The sequence below is a fragment of the Trifolium pratense genome, linkage group LG2 (genome assembly GCF_020283565.1).
Source record: "Trifolium pratense cultivar HEN17-A07 linkage group LG2, ARS_RC_1.1, whole genome shotgun sequence".
Taxonomy (NCBI): domain Eukaryota; kingdom Viridiplantae; phylum Streptophyta; class Magnoliopsida; order Fabales; family Fabaceae; genus Trifolium; species Trifolium pratense.
In genome coordinates, this window is record NC_060060.1 from 16,343,863 (window position 1) to 16,362,181 (window position 18,319).

General features: G+C 32.0%; 2 protein-coding genes and 1 non-coding gene across 3 annotated transcripts; 1 reads left to right on the forward strand and 2 right to left on the reverse strand.

Moving 5' to 3' along the window:
* Positions 1-153: 153 nt before the first annotated feature.
* On the reverse strand, positions 154-6,393 carry LOC123907616 (CSC1-like protein At1g32090). Its single transcript, XM_045957952.1, has 11 exons — positions 5,677-6,393; positions 4,451-4,603; positions 4,228-4,363; positions 4,009-4,110; positions 3,532-3,651; positions 3,354-3,434; positions 2,654-2,994; positions 2,280-2,525; positions 1,876-2,200; positions 1,498-1,731; positions 154-774 (listed from the first exon to the last, which is right to left on the reverse strand). The coding sequence occupies exons 1-11, from the start codon at positions 5,988-5,990 to the stop codon at positions 403-405; spliced, it is 2,424 nt and encodes an 807-aa protein (XP_045813908.1). The 5' UTR covers positions 5,991-6,393; the 3' UTR covers positions 154-402.
* On the forward strand, positions 1,270-1,354 carry TRNAM-CAU. Its single transcript is given in 2 exon segments — positions 1,270-1,307; positions 1,319-1,354. It is a non-coding gene; the product is annotated as a tRNA-Met (tRNA).
* Positions 6,394-13,866: 7,473 nt separating the features above from the next.
* On the reverse strand, positions 13,867-17,850 carry LOC123907618 (phosphoribulokinase, chloroplastic). The gene is made up of 5 exons (XM_045957954.1): positions 16,485-17,850; positions 15,728-15,812; positions 15,531-15,615; positions 14,874-15,118; positions 13,867-14,368 (listed from the first exon to the last, which is right to left on the reverse strand). The coding sequence occupies exons 1-5, from the start codon at positions 17,042-17,044 to the stop codon at positions 14,117-14,119; spliced, it is 1,227 nt and encodes a 408-aa protein (XP_045813910.1). The 5' UTR covers positions 17,045-17,850; the 3' UTR covers positions 13,867-14,116.
* Positions 17,851-18,319: the final 469 nt, after the last annotated feature.

Genomic DNA, 18,319 nt, shown 5'->3' on the forward strand with positions numbered 1-18,319 from the left:
AAGTTCTGCTTTTCAATAAATTTGTTTCACTTCTATATTTTATTGTTAGGATGTCTTTGGCAAGGTGCTTGTTGCCTGTTTGCTTTTCACGTGTATTTATTTTAGACATATATAATACAAATTTATAAAAAATGCTAAAACAAACTAACCATATAATCAACCAACAAAAATGAGATGATTCAACTTTCAAGCAACTTGATCAAGTAAAATCTTCCTACTTTTTATCCCACCTAATTTAAAAGAAGTCATAAGTCATAACATTTACATCAAAGAGAAACTAAATTTGATAATTTACAATTGCAATAGGTAAATGGCCAAATCACATATCTAAGTCAAAATATATATTAAAAAGAAAAACACCAAGGTTCTCGAGCAACTTTATAATTGGTAACCTAGATCAATTCAAGGTTGATCTTGATATTGATAGTTGTAATGTGGAGGGGATGTATGATGGTAATAATACTCAGGTGGTAAAGGGTAGTCATTGTAATGAGGTGGTGAAGGTTGATGTTGATGGACATGATGTGGTGGTGAATGTTGATGATGAACGTCATGTGGTGGTGAAGGTGAACTTGATTCACTCCTTGTTTGACTAGCAACATGATGAGTTTCGAGTTTATCTACTCTCACTTGAACCGTTTCGAGTTCAACTAATTCCTCTTCTTCAACTTCAAATGATCTTAAGATTGGATGCAAGTAAGAATCTGCTAAATATGCTTTTATGTTTAGGTCAGGTTCTGTTGTTTTCTCCAATACATCCTTGGCCATTGCTTCCTGAATAGATCAAGAGAAAAAGCAGTTATAAGAATTTTTTTCGTGAAAAACTTGTTTCACGACGATAAAATTGCATTTCCTAAATGTTCTTCATCAAAACTTGTTTCACGATGATAAAAATGGTAATCAGAATCTTAAATTCTAGGCAAAATTACTCTTGTAGTCCCTTAACTTAATTTCATGTCATGATTTAGTCCTTTATTTTTTTTTTACGTCATTGTTGTCCTTTTTGGTCCTTTTATCTATGGTTTTTCAAGCTTCAATATATGATTTTCTTTTAGGGCGTAACCTATATTTAAGATTGAGATTTGAGAGCTCACGAAGAAAGAAAACTAAGTTAAGGAACCACATATAATTTTGCCTAAGTTCTAACTAAAGGGTATTTAAGGAATAATGTCATTGAATAAGATAAAATTAGTCAAGATTGCTTATATTTTTTTTATCACCAGACCTTTTTATTTGCTTATATTTGAGACTGGAATAGTAATTAACAAAGGGGTGGTGGCGCAGTTGGCTAGCGCGTAGGTCTCATAGCTTCTGAGTTATCCTGAGGTCGAGAGTTCGAGCCTCTCTCACCCCAAAATATTTTTATATAGGCAAAGGATGGGGGCGAATTGCCTGCTTTGTCCCCTGATGTCTAGATGCACTTCGCCTTATAAAAAAAACTGGAATAGTAATTTGTAATACTGGCCTATTAAATTTGTGCATGATAGCATCACATACCTCGACGGGGTACTTCCTAAATGCTGGCTCGAAACGATTCTTGCAATACTTGTGAAATGCAAATGTCAATATTGGTAATAACACAAGCAAAGGTGTAGACCTAGCTGCCTTTTTGGTGCTAAGCAAGCCTAACAGAAGCAGCTGTGATATTATTAAGCTTGCGATAATGCGGCTGTGAACTTGTGGCCAAAATGCAGCAGCACTTTCATACTGTTGATTGTAGACATTGATTATCTGCATAGTAAAACATCATAAAAAATTATGTTAATAATATTGTGTTGTTGAATTTTCAGACAAAAACGTTAAGGTTCGTTTATGTAAACTATTATTGGAAAGGCAAAGGCGACATTTTGATGCCGAGTAAGTATTGGCACTGACCTGATGGCGATAAACCAAATATGCGAAGGCGAAGAAGACTAGTATGAAAGGAAGAAGGATTGGAGTCACCACGGCATACACAATGCCAAGAAGGAAATATAATTGAAGGCTTGGCAGAGTTTCGGGATAGTCCACACTCCCAGGATCCATGGCCTTTCCTCGATCTCTCTCAGTTTTAACTATGAACACATTCTTGAGATGATATATAACCAATGGCTTTAATCTGAGAATTTCACCGGCAATTCCAGCCCAGCCATCAACCATTATGTACGTCATAAAGAAGGTAGCCTTCATTGGAATGGAAACTCCAATTGTTCTAGGTATTCTATAATCAACAATAACATTCATAAAATTGGTCACGTGGAAGCACCGAAAACTAGAAAAAAATTAACAAGAAAACATACTGTGTAGGTGACTGGTGAAGAAAAGCATGCAGTTGCTCAAATGCAGTTCCAGTTATTATGCTTCCCAAGAAAACATTCACAAGCATAAAGTAATAATATTTTGCCGCTGTCTTCCGTTCAAGTGTCGATAATGCAATATATCCTTCAATCTTTGACATAATCATGAGAACTGTAGGCAGAATATATAAAAATATTTTGAGGGCCAAACCAGGAAGAAAACCTTGTAGAAAGGACTTGATGAATTTCCTGCCAAAAGCAAAAAGAACACGAGTTTAACTATTAGATAATTGTATTGTATTTTGTAGGCCATAAATATTAATTTATATGCTTAAAGTAAGAAGTAAATTCAAGTAAGCACATATAAGTTCCCTTACAATTCTATTACTGGTCTGAGGAAAGGCGCAACTCGTTCAAGACCATCCAAATTTGCAAGGGATTGCACAAAAGCAATGGGAATCATGTAGAAGAATACCAAGGCAAACACTGATAATGTTATTATAAGTTTTCGGACGGTTAAAGAAACAAATGGTATGGCCAAGTTTCGCCAATATATATCACGTGGCTCTGGAGCCCAATCAGTCAACCAGAGTGTAGGGTTTTTGCTTTGTTGGGTTTGTGCACATACTGATGCTCCCCAACGCGAATTGAATGAAAGAAAAGCCACTGGCAAAATAGATTTGGGATCTTTTATAATCTTTTGGCGCTCCAATGTCATCTGCACAAGACATGTCAAACAAAGTACTTGAAAAATAAGTGCATGTATTACTATTACTAGTATAAGAACAAAATATGGAAATAACAATGAGGAGTGAGGCCTTGTTTGGATAAACAATTTGATTAAGTGCTTATAACATAAGTGTTTATCATTACATATACGTTATTTTCAAAAGTTATGCTGGAGAGCTTATAGAAATAAGCTGCTTACATCTTACAGACGTGTCATAAGCCGTTTCCATAAACTCTCCCAAACAATCTCAAAAGTGTTTATGCCTATAAATAAGCTCAAATAAGTCAATCCAAACAGACCCTTAATATATTGCAGGATATAGAAAAACAAAAACATATACAACGTACCAGTTTATCAAGTTCTTTGATATGCTGATCATAGTACTCAATAGCATCAACTTTCCTACCCCAAAGCCCTAAACATCCGGTCTAAAAATGAAAAGAGATAGCATCATCAGATTCTAGCCCCGTATAGATTGTTATTAAGTCAAATACTGTACTTCTTTTATTCACAGCAATTACATACCTTCATCGTTGGTCTCTTATCTGGATTCCTCTGAAACTTTAGGCGGTAATAGTCCAACCAATTTTGGAATCTATCTCTTTTTCTCACAAATTTAGCAAACCTGTTTGCATTGTAGACAGCCTGAAAAAAAGTTGACAGTATTAATATGACTGTTATAATGCAAAGAATGTTCTTCTGAATTAAAATATACTAACGCTAACATTCAAAGTATTTTCAAATTAGTGTTGTTAAATGTCAATTGTGGATCGTGGAAAACAGTGTTTGTTCAAATTCTGCTAATGCTATAGTGTTATAGCGCTGCTATAGTCGCCATTTGACAACACTCTATACTAAATCGCAAATCGTGGAACAAAAGTGGTTAGCCAAAATTCTGTTAAACAATAGTGTTATAGAATTCATATATATATTCGACAACACTGTTTCAGATTAGTCTATTTTCTAGAGCTCCTGAATGAAGAATGTCATACAATCCATTACCTGGTGTCCAATATAATGATCTGGGTGGTTTGTTTGAAAGAAGCCGTCCACAGAATCTGATACCGAGTGACCAGAAATATGAGGGACATTCCTTACTACTACCTGCAACAAGCATGAAAACCATGAGGATTTTAAAAGACGGTTCAAATGAACTAAAAAGGGTAACATAACCAATTAGTGGGAGAGACAATAACCGCTGAATGAGAACTCTGAACTCACCGTAAATTGCTCCGCACGCCTGCGTTGTGAGGCCAAGAAATGCAGCCTCATTAACGCGATATTATCATACTCCTTGTAGAGCAGAAAACAAATCCAGATTGTGAACATGTATTCCAATCCTATGTGAACAAAAAATCTGAAATATACAATTACAGCTGTTATACATAAACATGAAAGTAAGAATAAGAAAGAGCCAACTTAGAATGTTTTGAATTATTCATACCTTAGAGATTTAGGTGGAACATTTGAGATTGAGAGTTTATCAATATCACTCACTACCAATTCTTTTCTTAGGAAAAACAATGTTCCACTTGATACATTGACTGGAATAAGAATGAGGAGTGCCACAATTGTCACCGGAAGAAACATCTTTAAGCTGAAGTACAAAACATAAAAATTAATCACAATGCTCAAAACAATGTATAATAATTTCATTTTTAACGGTAAATTGAGTTTATTTATACTATAGTTTGTCCATGAAGTATCGGATAAGTGCCAAGAGACGGAGTTCAAATTCCCTCCGTGACAATTGTAGATGATCATTAGTGTCACTTTAACTAATAATAATCTACGAAGCACGGACACAGACACAGACATTGACACTAATAATAATGCGAGAAAATAACAAAATGCAATGTAATGGTAAGTGTCGGTGTCAGACACCGATCAATGTCCGACACCGGGACACGCCTAATCCGAGGAGTGTCTGTGCTTCGTAAATAATAATTTTGTCATTCTCGAATTTAATTTAATTTTTTATTTTAATAAAAACTTACTACTTTTCTAACATAAGTACCGTATTAATAATTCAAATTTTTTAGTCTAGTAGCCTAGTGACAGTAATCCGGGTAATCCGGGTTTCGAACCCCGGCTGGCCCCTGGGCAGAAATTGAGGGAGCTTGAAGCAAAGAAGAAAGAACAGTAACATAACACATGGATCAAAGTTTGAAAACCACACGAAAACAACTTAACAAAAGCTGACATTAGCAAAAAAGAAAGTTGAAAACCACACGGCATGACATTGAATTGAATCTCTCTGATAACAAAACACATGCAATACAACCAACAAATTCTTAACATTTTCACAAGGAATTAAACCAGACATTGTTCCTAACAATTCTCAAAACACAACCACCCCAAAAACAATGCTTCATATCATTAACACAACATAAAGTTAATTTCTTTCTTCTTTTTTTCTAAAAAATAAAAATATTTCAATTAAGTGAGTAGAGAGTGGAAAAACTATACAATGTGCCTAAAAATTAAAACTTTTTTATACTAATTAAAAATAAAAATTAAAAAAACAAAATTGGCAAATTCTCAAAACCCATTATGAGTTATGATGAAAATTTTAGCTGCAACAAAAATTAAGCAACATATAGAGAGAATATAGGATAAAAATTGAAACTTTATACTAAAAAAAGCATAGAAGGGTAAAAAGAAAAGTACCCAAGAGTATAAATTCTGAGAAAAACAGCAGAATCAAGACCAGCATGATTAATAATCTCAGTTTCACTCATTCTCAAAGCTTGAGGCATCCAATTAAGAAAAGTCAAATAAGTTTTGACATTAAGGTTGACAAATTTTCCAACAAAATTTCCAGAACTTCTTGGATTGCTTCTTCCACCACTGATATACCATTTTGGGAAATAAACTCTGTCATTAATTGGTTGAATTCTTAGTAAAGCAAATGCTAACAAGAAAGCAAAAGCTGATAGTATGTTGATGGCAGCTGATACACCAAGGTCTTGAAGAGTAGCCATTGTAGAGAGAGAGAGAGAGAGAGAGAAAAGAGAGTTTTTAGAAAGAGAAAGAGAAGATTTTGGGAGTGATTGTTGAGAATGGAGAAAAAGAACAATAACTGATTTACATTAAATTGTGTTTGTTTATTAAGGAAAGAGTAAAAGGTGGTTCTTTGCTGTAATGTTTGGAAATTTTTTTTACTAAATTAATAGACTTTGATTAAAATATTGGATTTTGGGTTTTGTTTGATTGTGATGAGTAAGAGGAGTGCACTAGGAAGTAATTGGGATTTGCATGTGCTTGATGGGAAAAAGGAATTGGGAATGGAAGATAGAATAAGGTGGCATTGGAGGTTGTGTGATGATGAGAATATGTGGCATGTTCTTGTTTGTGTTCTTGTAGTGTTTCTTCTACTAGGGTGGTGTTTTTTTTATGTAAAAGAAAATATAAAATACTTTTCAAGACAAAATGATTGTTTATGAAAATACTGGTAGTATATTATTAAGGAAAATGCAAATGAGTTTAAGATCTTAAATAATAATTTTTTTATAGGATTTTTATGGAAATGTGTAAAGTTAATCATTGGAAATTATAATGTTTAATTTTTAAATTTTTTTTTTTAAATAAAATGCTTAAAGAGTGTTGGGGCACTCATTAGTAAGACCCTATTACTAATGATAATGATTTCCCAAAATTTATGATAAAATTAAATTCGTATTTTAGAATATTGTTTGTATTTTTTTTTAAATAGTATATCGGCTAGAAAATTCACCCTAAAGACAAAATAAGTAGAGCGCACAAGGTTTGAACCTCGACTCATGTACATATAATGCGATGTACTGCCGATCAAGCCAATGGTTAGGAGTTTCGGTAGTATACATGATATCCTGAATTCGATCATATGCTTCATTGTAAATTCAAAAAATTGTTTGTATTATAAGAAATTTATCTTTTTTTCATTTGTCCGTATTGTTAACTTTTTTATTTGAGATAAAATTTAGGTGAGTTAAGTTGAATTGTTAAGCTTTTTTTTTTTCTTTGAAGCATTGAATTGTTAATTTGAAAGTCCTTACATAGACATCATAGTTTGAATTTAGATTCTTGTGGAATGTAAGTTGAATTATTTGGTTGTCCATATTGTTACTTCATACCACAACACTAGTGTTAGGGGTTTAGGATTAAAGCAAGATAGCTGCTGATTCTGTTCATTTTTTAGTAGGCCGCACTAATAGATTTGAGTCATTCAATTTCAACTCAATTGTTAGGACCATTTTCATTAAAAATGCAATTTTTAATTTAAATAAGATTGACAATTAAGATTCAGAACGGTGTCGTGTTTAACTATATGTGTTCCAGCTCCCTTACAATCGCAGTTGCAGAGATCTAATCGCAATCTTTCATACTAAATTCAGTGTCAATCATCACTAAATTAATTAACGATTGATAAATACATCTGTTACAAATTATGTGTTGTTAGTGTTAGTATTGAAAGGCCAACTGTTTTGTTTGTGATTGTCTTTATCAATGTTCATCTATATGTCATTATCATGTCACACATCAAAGTAACTAAAATGTATAAAATAAAAAAGTAATTAAAGGGGCTAATCTTTTTATTCCTTTCTTTCTTTACTTTTGCAGTTTGCTATCTTTTCCAAGCGGCGGGAAAGTTTCCTGTAATAATAATAATGTAAAATCCCTAGGTTCGCGCCACTAAACAGGCAGGCTCATACGCCAAAAATAAATATTTTGTATCCTTTTTAGTAGTGAATCAATTTTTTTTTCTACATTATATTTTATGAATTATTTTATGCTCCATTATATTTTATATTTACATTTTTTATATGTACGCGTGATATTTGTGTATATTAAAAATATTCCTATATATTTTAGTAAAAAAATTCCTTAAAAAAAATAAAATTAATAAATTCCTATATACTATCATAAATTCCTTTCAAAAATAGAGTTTAATTACATTTTGTTTCTCTTTTATATCATCTGAATTTCATAATTAATTACATGAAGTTCAACATATAAGAAAGTGGAGACTCCAATAAAGTTAAAAAAATACAAGTAATTAGTCGTCATTGTTGTCACACAAAATGTCATTAAACTCGATCTTCAATGATTGTTGAAAGATATATCATCCACATTAACTTTTATGGTTCCTTTGAAAGGGAGATCAAAGTGACTTTGCTCATCAGTTTCTGGATGGTAGAAGTAACTAGAACTTATGAGAAAACATTTACGTATTTAAGAATAAATTTTATTAAGATATTGCACTTGAAACACCATGGGAAGACTTTCATGCATAGTAAACTAGCAAATATACTTAATATTTTCTAGAATCTTCATTTTTCATAACTAATATATTTGATGTTGAGCTAGGAAGGGGACATAGCATAATGTTGAGAAAGCCCGTGATAAACTGATAATTAAACTTAGCTTAATAAACTGGGAATTTAAACATCTCCGTATAAAGATCTATGAATTATTTATATTTTTTGGCGATGGTTTATAGGCCGATTAAGGATCAATGTTAATTTAGCATTTTTTGACTGGTGTAACAATCTTTTAAGGTGGTTTTCTTTAAATTGTAAGGATTGAGTACCTCTTATACTTCTTATCATTCAAATTTTTGCTTACAAAAAAACATTGAAAATCATAATTTTTCTTATATTTTTACGCTTTTTACCTTTTCACTTATTTGTCTTTGTTATTTTATACTTTTGCACTATCTTTTAACTCAATTATTTTGTCACACTTTCAATTTTTCACTCTTTTATTTTTATATTGTTATATATATTTTCCTTGGGGTTGGACGGCTCCACAAGCAACAATTTTGGCCTTTGATTTGGAGAATCTCAAACCCGACATGTGAAAAAGGGATAAAGATGCTTTTGGAAGTCCCCACTACATATAATGGTAACACACTTGATTAGTTTTTAGACAAAATGGACTATCAATATGCCATATATGTATAGTTCTTAATTTTCACTCTATACTTCTAAATAATCAAATATGTTTTGTTTTAGAAAGTGTACTTCTAGACAATACAATTTATTCATAAATAAAGTTAGATCTTCGCACATCACAAAAATACTCTAATAATATTTGTAAAGAAAAACTAAACAAACATCAAAAAGTGAAGAAGCAAAAGAAGTTATGAGAAAAATGATTGTAGTATGAATGATAATGTGTTGTGCATGAGGTGGAACGAAAGAGATGGCATCTCATCCGTGACACTTTGGGAAGATGCGTCTAGTTCTTCCTTTTTGTTGTATGTACCGTCTTGTAGCACACATTTGCTTATATTAGAACAAAACGACAAGTTCAAAATGTATACAAATGGATGTATTTGACCCTTTTTTATGCTCATAGAGTAAGTGTGACCACATAACACAAGTATAAATGTTTGAATTTCTAACTACAAAAAAATATGTATTACAAAAAAATCAATCCGTTAAATAAATCTCAATTATTTTTTGAGGGATTGGTTTCATATTAGTGTGTCTTAGTTTAAAAAGAGAAAGGTATAAGTGCAAGTTTTGAAGAGATTTTTCTTTACTCATGGATAATATAATTGCGCGTGAGGATGCCTTAATTTAAAAAGAGAAAACATATAATTACGAGTTTTGAAGGGATTTTTCTTTAATTTTGAATTCTCAAAATGTGAAAATAATTTGTTTAAAGATGTAACAGTCATCAACATAGTTAAGAGAATCCGATAAACATTTAAAATATTTGAATAACAATCACCAACATAGTTAAGAGAATTCGATAACAATTTTTGAAAAAAATATTGTTATTGTTTTTTTTTATGCAATGTTGTTATTGTTTTATAGTTACAAAATTGTTAGTGTTTAATAAAACATACAACGGAGTGGAATAGTAAAATAAATACTAATATCAACTTGTATTTTGTAGGAATTCTAATGTGTGACGAAGTGACTTTCCTTAAAGATTTATGCGCCTTAGACCATTTCCAATGGTGTAGTACCTATTAAGTAGGGGTGTGCATGGTCGGATAATTTGACAAACCAAACCATATCCAAACCGAAACCATTTAATTGGATTTGGATTCATAACCATAACCATATTTTATTATAAACCGGTTATAAAACTGGTTATAAATTTGGTTATGGATATATAACCAGTTATTTTAACCAAACCAAATTTAAAAGCGGTCATTTTTTAAATCCAATTTTTAACCGATTATTTTTAAATCTGATAAAAAAAATCAGTTATTTCCTTTTAAAAATTGGTTTTAAGATAATTTAAAAAAATCTTTTTTTTTTGAAAAAAATCTAAATTTAGTAAAACTTGCGTAAAAACCTATAATCGGTCAAAAACCATAAATCGGCTGAAAAACCTAAAATCGACCAAAAGCCCTAAAATCAACTATAAACTCTAAAATCGGCTGAAAACCCAAAAAAATAATCGAAAACCCAAAAATCGACACTAAACCCAAAAAATCGGCCGAAAAACCTAAAATCGATCAAAAACCATAAATCGGCTGAAAAACCTAAAATCGACCAAAAGCCCTAAAATCGACTATAAACTCTAAAATCGGCTGAAAACCCAAAAAAATAATCGAAAACCCAAAAATCGACTATAAACCATAATATCGACCGAAACACGAAAAATCGACCGAAAAACAAAAAAATCAACTATAACCCTAATATCGGGCGAAAAATGGGTTTATAGTCGATTTTAGGTTTTTCGGCCAATTTTGAGGTTTATAGCCGATTTCGGGAATTTGGGTCGATTTTAGGTTTTCGGCCGAGTTTTTTGGGTTTAGGGACGATTTTTGATTCTTCGGCCGATTTTTTGGATGTTGGCCGATTTTGGGTTTTCGGTCGATTTTTGGTTTTTCGGCCGATTTTTTGGGTTTTCGCCCGATGTTAGGGTTTATAGTCGATTTTTGGAATTTTGGCCGATTTTAGGTTTTTATGCCGATTTTTCGGGTTGCCGTCCGATTTTAGGGTTTATAGTCGATTTTTTGGATTTTGGCCGATTTTAGGTTTTCGGCCGATTATTTGGGTTTTCGGTCGATTTTTGGTTTTTCGGTCGATTTTTTGGGTTTTCAGCCGATTTTAGGGTTTATAGTTGATTTTTGGAATTTTGACCGATTTTAGGTTTTTTCTGCCGATTTTTCGGGTTGCCGGCCGGTTTTAGGGTTTATAGTCGATTTTTTGGATTTTGGCCGATTATTTGGGTTTTCGGTCGATTTTTGGTTTTTCGGCCGATTTTTTGGGTTTTCAGCCGATTTTAGGGTTTATAGTTGATTTTTGGAATTTTGACCGATTTTAGGTTTTTTCTGCCGATTTTTCGGGTTGCCGGCCGGTTTTAGGGTTTATAGTCAATTTTTGGATTTTGGCCGATTTTAGGTTTTTGGCCGATTTTTTGGGTTTTTCGGTCGATTTTTGGTTTTTCGGCCAATTTTTTTTGGTTTTCATCTGATTTTAGGGATTATAGTCAATTTTTGGAATTTGGACATGGATATGGGCATTTAATTAAAAAAAATAGTCAAAAGTTTCTTATCAAAAAACGAAGAAATGCGCAAAAAGTCTAATTCAATGGATTTGGACATGGATATGGACATTTAATTAAAAAACCGGATTTACAGAATGGATACCCAACCATTTTTAGAATGGTTTGGTTAATATCTATTTCCAAATATCTGGTTATTTGGAGTTGGTTTTGGATTTGGATATAGTCATATCCATATGACCGGATATTTTGCACACCCCTACTATTAAGTACTCATGGTACTTATTAGGTACTACCATTGAATCACAACACATTTTAGTATCAAATAGGTACCACTTCTCAAATAAGCACACTCTCTCATAGTACCTAATAGAGTTATTGATGAGATGTAGAGTTGTTTGTGGGACCCGTTTAAAATTTTGTAAGAGGTGGTGGGATGGAGAGATCGAGTGCTTATTATGTACTATTATTAAAAAATTATAAATGAGTGATGTGTACACGTGAGACTCACTTAGATACCCAAAATTGGATTTCTCCATCGTGGATGCTCTTATAAGCATAAATTCTCTAGCATTCAACAAGCTCTTTCTCAGTGTCAATATCTTCAAATATAATATAGATACTAATGGAGATATAAGGACTATTTGTTTCAGCTTTAAAAAAATGTATTTTTTCTTTGTATTTTGAAAATAGATTTTCTAAAACTGTTTTTCAAAATATTACAAGTTTTTTTATATTCGTTTTTTCTAAATTGAAACACTAATTTTGACATCATATAACATAAACACACATTATTGAAGATCAAAACATAGTCTAAATCACAATTTTTTTGAAAAAAGTTGTATTTCAAAAATGATATTTATGAAAATCTATTTGAAATAGCTTCAAATTTAAGTAATTTTCCGAAATTTTGATATCCAAAAAAAGTTTCAATAAAATGATCAAATATCTAAAATAACATTTTAAGAATAACTACTCAAACCAAATTTTTCTTTGTAATTTTTTTTTAATCAAAATTATATAACATTACAAGAATCTATTTTGAAAAATTCTATAACAAACAGGTCCATAATCCAGTGGAATTACGGGGATTTTGAGCAACACTTGAGGAGAGGGGGGAGAAAAGCAATTGTCCAATATCAAATCCTGCAAAAGGCCTAATTTCGTTGCTACGGCCTACGGGCCAATCCAGAGCTTCATAACTGTACTAGCAGGCCTAGACTGTTGGACCCTCAAATAGCATTGTGGAAAACAAAATTAAGAATTTTGTTCTTTAGACCCCACAAGTTACTCTTAACCCCCACCCATCCCTCTAAAATTCCATTTTCACTCTTAAATTCCGAACTTCATGTTAGTTCGGAACATAACCAGTTTCACGTTGACGAAAAACAAATTTATTTTCTGCTTCAGGTCTTCAATTTATGAAATGGAAAAACTTATTTATGGTTCCAATCTTCTTCTGCGACCTTTTTTTTTTTTTTTTTAAGTAAGTGGACGTTAAGCGTAACGAGCTTATTGGAGGTATAAAATCTTTGCCGTTAGTCTTTGTTTAAATATATAGTTCAACATTATATTCAATATTAATTTAAACTATTATAAATAAATTTATTACAATATTTGTTTTTTATATTTTCATGGCCATGTAAAACATTTTCTCTTTTCTAGAACATGCGACTATCTTTATAATTATACTTTTAAAGTATGGGGTGGATAGCCCAACTAGTTTTAGCTAATGGTGAAAGGGGTTAAGGAGTAAAAGTTCAGGGTTCGAGTTCTGACGAGGTTGGAAAACTAACATTAACAATTAGTTACTAATCTAACCTGATCAGAAGAGTGACCGCGTTTGGAGTTGCTCCGTTCCGACCCCAGTGAAGTGGATGGGGGTTGTGTACCTGCAGGTGCTCCGACGCTCAAGTCAGTTAAGTGTGAACCAGAGGTTTTCTAAGTGGATATGAAGACGTACCTGACTCCACTGCAAGAGTGAAGTATATATAGCCCTCAGCGCTGGGCCAAGGCCCTTGACGACATTAATGGTCATCAAGTGGCTGCCGGAAAACGGTTGAGGAGCCATGAAGAGCAGGTAATACTCATCATTCTGGTGGTCAGCCGTTATAATATGCAAGGATATCGTGACCGTTGACCAGTGAAGGATCTTCATGGGCTGCTCCCAAGTTGGGCCTTGCTCGACAGTCCAAGAGGATATTTCCTCAGCTATTGGGCTCTAAGCCGAGTCCAGAACAATTACCATTTCAAAAAACTAAAAATTTAGAATTATATTCATCTTCTCTTTTCTTTTTTGCCCTTATATTGTAAATAATATAATTTTAATTTTATTGAACTATATTATTTCATAACACTCTTTCATATATGGATGCATGGCCTATATATGAATAACACTAGAGCCAATGATGTCAAATTGTTCCAATCTTTTTATCAACATAGCTGAAAAATCTCAGCCCTGCTTTTTCTCCTCTATATTATAACTTACAAAATATTACATTACATAAATAAATACATGCAGAGTATTTTCATAGACAAAATAACATACAATACATAAATTGTGGAAAACACAAAAATAAGAAAATGATTTTAGAATAGAATTCAATTACTGCCTTTGTCCAATATTATGTATAAATATAAGGCAGATTGTTCCTAATTAAGCTTTTGTTGCTCCTACTGGAGTCTCAGCCCTGCTTGCTACTATCTGCTCAAATAAATCTCTTATCTTCAAACCAACTATGGTTTGGAAGAGACCTGTTCCATTGTTGCTACCAGGGAAATCAGCATGCTTCAACATTTGTTGAGTAACTTCTCCATAGAATTTTGAAGATAAGTTGCTTAAGTGACTCTCAACATATATTAGTTCATCTAATCTGTCAAATTGTCCATCCATTTCCACAACTGACACCTAAAGAGAGAGGAAGAAAGAAAGATATAAAGTTAAATATTTTGATGAAGTGAAAAGAGAGAAAAATTAATATTCAGGGCCGACACAAGGGTAAAGCAGTTGAAGTCTTAACTTTAGACTGGTCGATAAAACAAATTATTTGTTATTTATTTTTATAAAGCAAAAATGCATGTTTGGTTTCATTTTCGGACGAGTAAAATTAAATTTTGACACGTCTAAATGTCCTTGAGTAGAATTGAATTTGCCTATGTTTGGTTTAATTCAAACATACGAAAAATCAATATTTGTTATGGCAGAACCAATCATCCAACCTGATGAAAAAAATTTATCTCTCAAAATTTGTTTTAAGCTTGCAAAATATATAGATTATTTCAATTATATTAGTTATTACTTGTATCTAAAGAAATAATTAGCTCAACATGGAACTAGCCTAAATTGTGGTAAATAAAAAATATTGAAAGAAAAAAAAGTTTATAGAATATTTGAATAATAGACTAGTTGATACCTCATTTCCTTTGTAAGATTCTGGTCCATAGAAAAATTTAATGCCAGGGTAAGAGCATGTAAGTTTCCTTCCACATGGTATCCATGAAATGGTTGAACCTTCATCAAACAAGTAAACTGGGCTAAAGTACTTAACACCCTCTTTTTGGATCAACCTCACTCTTAAAATCTTTCCCTCATTATCATCAGGAATGAGTTGAGTTGGTAACACTTCTATCACTGCATCTGCATATTGCTTTTGTGGATCTAAAAACAACAAATGCACAAGTTAATTAACACATGCATAACTAGTAAACCAATGGAAAAAAATTGCATGTAAAAAATGAATTATCGACGGAAATTAGCTATAAAGCACCGACACAAATTTTGGACACAACATTGCACATAGGCACTATCAACAAGTGATAGAACGTAATCACTTGTATGTTTCATGTTAGTGTCAGACATTAACACCTACTAGACATCAAACACACATCTAATATGAATTGTCGATGTTATATAGTTAACGACAGAAGAAAATTAAATGTTTCTAATTCTGTTGTAAATTGTTAGAGACGACAAAATTAGCGGCACATTTTTTGTTTGTAATTCATTTATTCTTGTTATGATTTATGAACAATTTCAAGTTGAAAGAGTTGGAATCTTAATTGATTATTACCAATATAAGCTTCAAAATCAGGCTTTCTTGCTTCAATACTAGCCTTGATACTTTCAAGACTGTGTCCACGCTCTGCCATGTCTCTCTACATATTTATCAAATAATTGTTAGGCCATAATGTATGAGAAGCATAACAAATTAACCTTTGAATTGTACAATTTTTTTAACTTATATATGAATTATGTGTCTTTAATTACCTGAATTTTCCATGCAAATTTCACCTCATTACTAATGTCTAAGTAGATGCTGAAATCCAATAGGTCTCTGACTCTTGAGTCATACCTGCATGCAAGGAACAATCTCAAATTAATAATCAAATAAACTAAAGGTAAAAAGAAATAGTTTACAAGAATTATATTGTTTTGATCACTTTGATTTTTCCTTTTATATCAACTTAAAATACTAATTAACAAGGTAAGTGAAATATTTATGAAATGTCAAAGTAAGAAAGATTTTATGCTCCATGAATTAAACCATAGAGTAACAATATTGGACCCACATATGCATGTTTGGTCCACATACATTAAGGAAGATTGAAAAGTCACTAACAAATTCCATGACCACACAATCATAAAAAATTAGATAAGGTATATCAACTTATCACATTAGAGAATTTCAAAAAACAATAATATCCCCACATCTTGATTCTCAAGATTCACAAGACAATTAACTAATTAGTATAAACACAATTTGTTGTAACCGTAACATTGCATGTAATATGCACGATTAGAATTTGAACCTTGATATTTTCATTATTTTACCTTAAATAAATGAAATTCTATATAATTTCACTTATTGTTAATGATTACTGTTCCTTAAATATATCAACAAAAAAACTAAAACATTAGCATTTTTTTCTCCTGTGGTTACTAAAATATAATTAGTGACCAGAATTAGATACTGGTCACTAAATTCTTTGGTCGCAACGAAATTCGATATAGTACTAGGACTTACATTGGGTGAAGACCTTCAATGACCAAGATTTTGGGTGGTTTAATAAGCTCAGGAGGATCCAAAAGACCAGTAACATGATTATAAATAGGTTTTTGAACAGAAATTCCATCTTTAATAGCTTTAACTTGTTCATACATAAGATCAAAATCATTAGCTCTTGGATCAAGTGCCGTGACACCTTTCTCTTTTCTACCAGTTCTATCCAAAGAATGATAATCATCCAAACATATAACAGTAGTTGTGTCACTGATAAGTGTGTTTGAATCAGGATTACCACCTTTTGGTGGTTCTGCTGCTCCACCAAAAACACTTGTGAGTCTTCTCATAAAAGTGCTTTTTCCACAGCCAGAATCAGCTGCTAAACCAATCACAATTGTTTGTGAATCACTTGCTTTACATGTTATCAAATATCTGCTGGTGTTGTTAAGTCTTTTGTTGTTGCTTTTTGTGTAGAAGACTACTTGTTTTTGATTAAATCCAACATGTGTTTTTGATGATGATGTTGGAATTGAGATGTTTGTTCTTAGAGATTGTGTTGAGTAGACAGTACAAGCTGCCATTTTCTCTTGAGAGATTTCTTTCTCTCTCTAAGTTAAGGAATTTTTTTGAAGTAGAGAAGAAGAAGTGAGTTTAAGTTGGATAAAAGATTAATATGATAGGGGACATTTATTCTAAGAAAAAGTTTGGAACACATATAATATATGAGGTGGAATTTAGTAGAACCAAAACAAAGGGAAGTTTAGTAGGAAAATAAATAGTGAAAACAGAGGGATTTTTTAATATGGGCAAGCAACTATTTTGATATGTGAATGTGTGGAGAGTGGATCCTATCCATTGCAATTTATGCGCAGTTAAATTACAACCATTGATTATCTATTATTTTGTGTAAGGGTCATTATGTACACCGAACAATCTCTAGTAAAAAAGTACACTCGAGAGGATCTGATCTCGCGAACGTGAGATGTTATCACTATAATTTTTTAATATATCAAAATTACAAACACATTTCAAGTCTTGTTTGTTTTTGTAATTTTATCTATTAAATTGATTAAAAAAAACCACATTTAAAAACTAAACTAATTAACTAAGGACATATTGAGACTAAAATGATTGTTCACCCATTTTTTTATCTATTGTTTAACTTCAATGATTGTGTGTTTGTTTTGTGAGTACCCCTTGTTTTTGTTACAAATTTGGAGGTAATTGTAAAGTTGTTAGAAAAACAGGAATTTGAGTGGTGTTAGTCCATTGGAAGGAGGGTATAGTTGTCTTTTGAGACTTTTTTGCTTTAAGAAAACAAATAAAGGACAAAGAAAGACTAGATATTTTAATCTTTACTATCAAGTTGTTTAAAAACTATGGAATTGATGAGGTTATGGCATATGTGTGATGAAAACCCATTATGGGAAAGGTCTTTTGTGGTAATGTGTAGCTTGGATATTTGACATGCCACGTGGCATAAAAATGGTGGATATTTGAAGATGAGGGATAAAAGGTGTGGAGTGAAGTAGATTTCTTGGGGAGGGTATGCCATCCAATTCTATCTTGGACTCTAGACTATGTGTGTATAATTCATTAATTTCCAATTAATATTTTTATTTTGTTTTCAATTTTTATATGAAACTATGAACTCTTGCTATTAAAAATTGGAAGCTATTGTATTTATTTTATTTTTTAATAATCATAGGACCAAATTTCTTCATCCAAAACAGTGATACAAAAGGACTGTGTAGGTTGGTTCATAAGGAGCATATGGCATATGCTCAAAGTACAACAGGGAAGTGTTTTTCCCTAGTAAGAACCAAATGGTCAAATTAATACTACAACACAACTGC

Excerpts from the sequence above, each read along its gene's own strand:
- LOC123907616 (XM_045957952.1), bottom strand. The coding sequence starts at position 5,990 with ATGGCTACTCTTCAAGACCTTGGTGTATCAGCTGCCATCAACATACTA. Across the intron at positions 2,526-2,653 it reads CTCAGACCAGTAATAGAATT|GAAATTCATCAAGTCCTTTC; the intron begins GTAAGGGAACTT and ends TGCTTTTGGCAG. Across the intron at positions 1,732-1,875 it reads ATTTGGTTTATCGCCATCAG|ATAATCAATGTCTACAATCA; the intron begins GTCAGTGCCAAT and ends TTTACTATGCAG.
- LOC123907618 (XM_045957954.1), bottom strand. The coding sequence starts at position 17,044 with ATGGCAGCTTGTACTGTCTACTCAACACAATCTCTAAGAACAAACATC. Across the intron at positions 15,616-15,727 it reads AATTTGCATGGAAAATTCAG|AGAGACATGGCAGAGCGTGG; the intron begins GTAATTAAAGAC and ends ATAAATATGTAG. Across the intron at positions 15,119-15,530 it reads TGATTTTGAAGCTTATATTG|ATCCACAAAAGCAATATGCA; the intron begins GTAATAATCAAT and ends TGTTGTTTTTAG.